At 47.8% G+C, this 2,383-nt stretch overlaps 1 protein-coding gene across 1 annotated transcript in view; it reads left to right on the forward strand.

The window, feature by feature from the left end:
- The first annotated feature begins 1,622 nt into the window (after positions 1-1,622).
- The window catches only part of LOC100740945 (pupal cuticle protein 20-like), a 4,689-nt gene continuing 3,928 nt past the window's right edge, over positions 1,623-2,383 (forward strand). The window contains exons 1-2 of the mRNA XM_024367068.2: positions 1,623-1,724; positions 2,126-2,382. Coding sequence (XP_024222836.1) covers positions 1,716-1,724; positions 2,126-2,382 — 266 coding nt within the window. The 5' untranslated portion in view covers positions 1,623-1,715. The remainder of the gene's footprint in view (positions 1,725-2,125; position 2,383) is intronic.

Raw genomic sequence — 2,383 nt, forward strand, 5'->3', positions numbered from 1 at the left:
GACATTTCACTCACCCTTAGGCGATACACGTGTAGTAGAGTACATATTCGACACGATGTCAAAGCGATTGTATCGGAAGCATGCAATCTACAGTGTCGACTACTCCTAATCGATTCTCTCATTCGCTCTCTAGATTGGAATTACTTTGCAAATTCGCGCGTGTCTCAGTTTCAGTTCCATGTACAAACGCATTTTTTCTTTCGCGCGATTTTCTTCCCTCTTACGCTGCACTGCGCGGTGTACGCAGAGAGATGAACACATTCTCACGAGTAGCAATCATATCCACTAATACACGTTTCTCACCAATAACGCAACATCAATTAGCGTTTCTATACTGCGGTAATGAAGACTGTCTAGGGAAAGCTTTGTAATTATAAGCTCTGAAAGTAACTTCGTATAAAAGCGATAAAATACATCGTTGATCTATCGTTCGTGAGAAAGATCAAAGGGACCATTCGATAATGAAGTATACAGACAGCACAACAGGTCACTGAGGGGTTAATCGCAGCTGCTGTTCGTGAAGAAACCAAAAATCTCTCCCTGGCAAAGACTAAACCGATCTCCGCGCACATACGTCACTGCAAATCGACCCGGTAAAAGTGAATAGTCCGAAGTCTGAATAAGGAACTAAACTGTTCACGCTGGCCCGCTCCGAGGCAAAATCGAAGCGTCGCGCCGTAGACGAGAGAGGTAAAAGATGGTTATTGGGAAGCGATCACGTCGAGGCGTCTGCCTCAGAACGTGAGTACGGTGACCCGAGGGGAATCGTTAAGCGGAAAGTTACGTGCCGATCGGTAACACTAGAAACGATTTGGAGCGGCCTTTCGTGTATGTACACGCTCTCACATCTATATAAAATTACGTACCATCGGTACGGTTGATGCGCAACGCACCAAGTTGCGCAATGATCGCGCGCCGTTGCAGACCATGCGTTGCTCTCTATAAGCCATCCCGTCTATCGTGGATGATGATGATGACGTCGCGCGACCCCGTGTATACCGAGCACCGTCGAATACGAAACGACCGATATAATTAGAAAGAGGGAACTCACGCATCTTAAATTGTAGTTGGACTTCGCAATCTGCGGCACAAGAAACATCACCGCGGTCATCTTCATCGAACATCACCACTTTTCGTCTTTCTTTCGTTTAAACGATTGTCTTTTACTAACCATAGTGTACCACCTCGTGGTATATAATCTTTCTTTTTTTACTAGCCACGTCGTCCGTCCCTTCGCTTACCTATACATCTTATACATACCAATCTCGGTTCACTTTCATGTCGACCCGATTAGCCGACCTTCAGGTCCGACGAGAGATGCCCGCCGATCTGTATCACCTGGCTTGCGTAATCACCCCTCATCCCACATCTCTCACCGAGGCTCATCTTGATCCGCCTTCTCCCTCGGTTTCCTTCTACTCTTCGTGCCTCCTAGAACTCTTTCTCCGTCGCTCATTCGTTAACCGAGTTCGCGAACTTCGTCGAGGGACGCGGCACCGGGTGTTCACCAGAGTCGATGCTGTTTCTGAGAGTCTTCCTCTTGGGTGGGAGGAAGACGATCCTCCAGCCTCGGATCGGTATATAAGCGCGGTTGCTTCAACCTGAATCTGCACAGACCAATTATTGCCATCGTTTGGCGATAGAACGTTCCATTGTGCGACCGGTATCATCGGGGAGGTTCGCTTTTCATACAAATCGAACGGTACATCAGCGAGATGAGATCGGTACGAGTCGCATTCGTCTATTTTCTCCCGCGCTAGGTGACACCTTCGAACGCTTCGCTTCCGGTTCTCGATTCTCCAAGTCGCGAGTCAGTGATGTCGAGCGTGAATTAGCGATCTATTCGATAAATTTTACCTATATACATCTCTTCACGTAATTCTTTTCAATATTAAGAAGGAAAAGGCTAATGTATAATTTCGTTCGTACGATTCCCTTTTAATATCGATTAGAGTCGGTGAAATAAGACATAGTGCGCTTAGGAAATCTTTTCAGTGACATTACCTACGAGAAAATCATATTTTATTCCGATTCTAAAATAATTTTGCAAACGTTTCAAGTATTCTAAAGAATTGACTTGCATAGTACCTTCAACGGTTGAAGTTATTGACGACTATTTTAACAGCTCGCTGTCGCGTTGTTGGCCATCGTCGGTACGTGTCACGCCGCCCGACTAGACAATACTTACCTTCCTCCGGGCAATGCAGGCACCGCAGGAGGCGCAGGATTAATACAAGCTCCGAATCGTGGCCACGGTGGTCCAGGTGGTCCTGGGGGACCTGGTAGACCAGGTGGACCAGGCGGACCAGGTGGGCCGGGTGGACCGGGTGGACCGGGTGGACCTGGTGCACCAGGAGCATATGGCGGTGGTGGCGGAGGAGGT

Source organism: Bombus impatiens, unplaced genomic scaffold (genome assembly GCF_000188095.3).
Source record: "Bombus impatiens unplaced genomic scaffold, BIMP_2.2 scf_0264, whole genome shotgun sequence".
Lineage (NCBI taxonomy): Eukaryota > Metazoa > Arthropoda > Insecta > Hymenoptera > Apidae > Bombus > Bombus impatiens.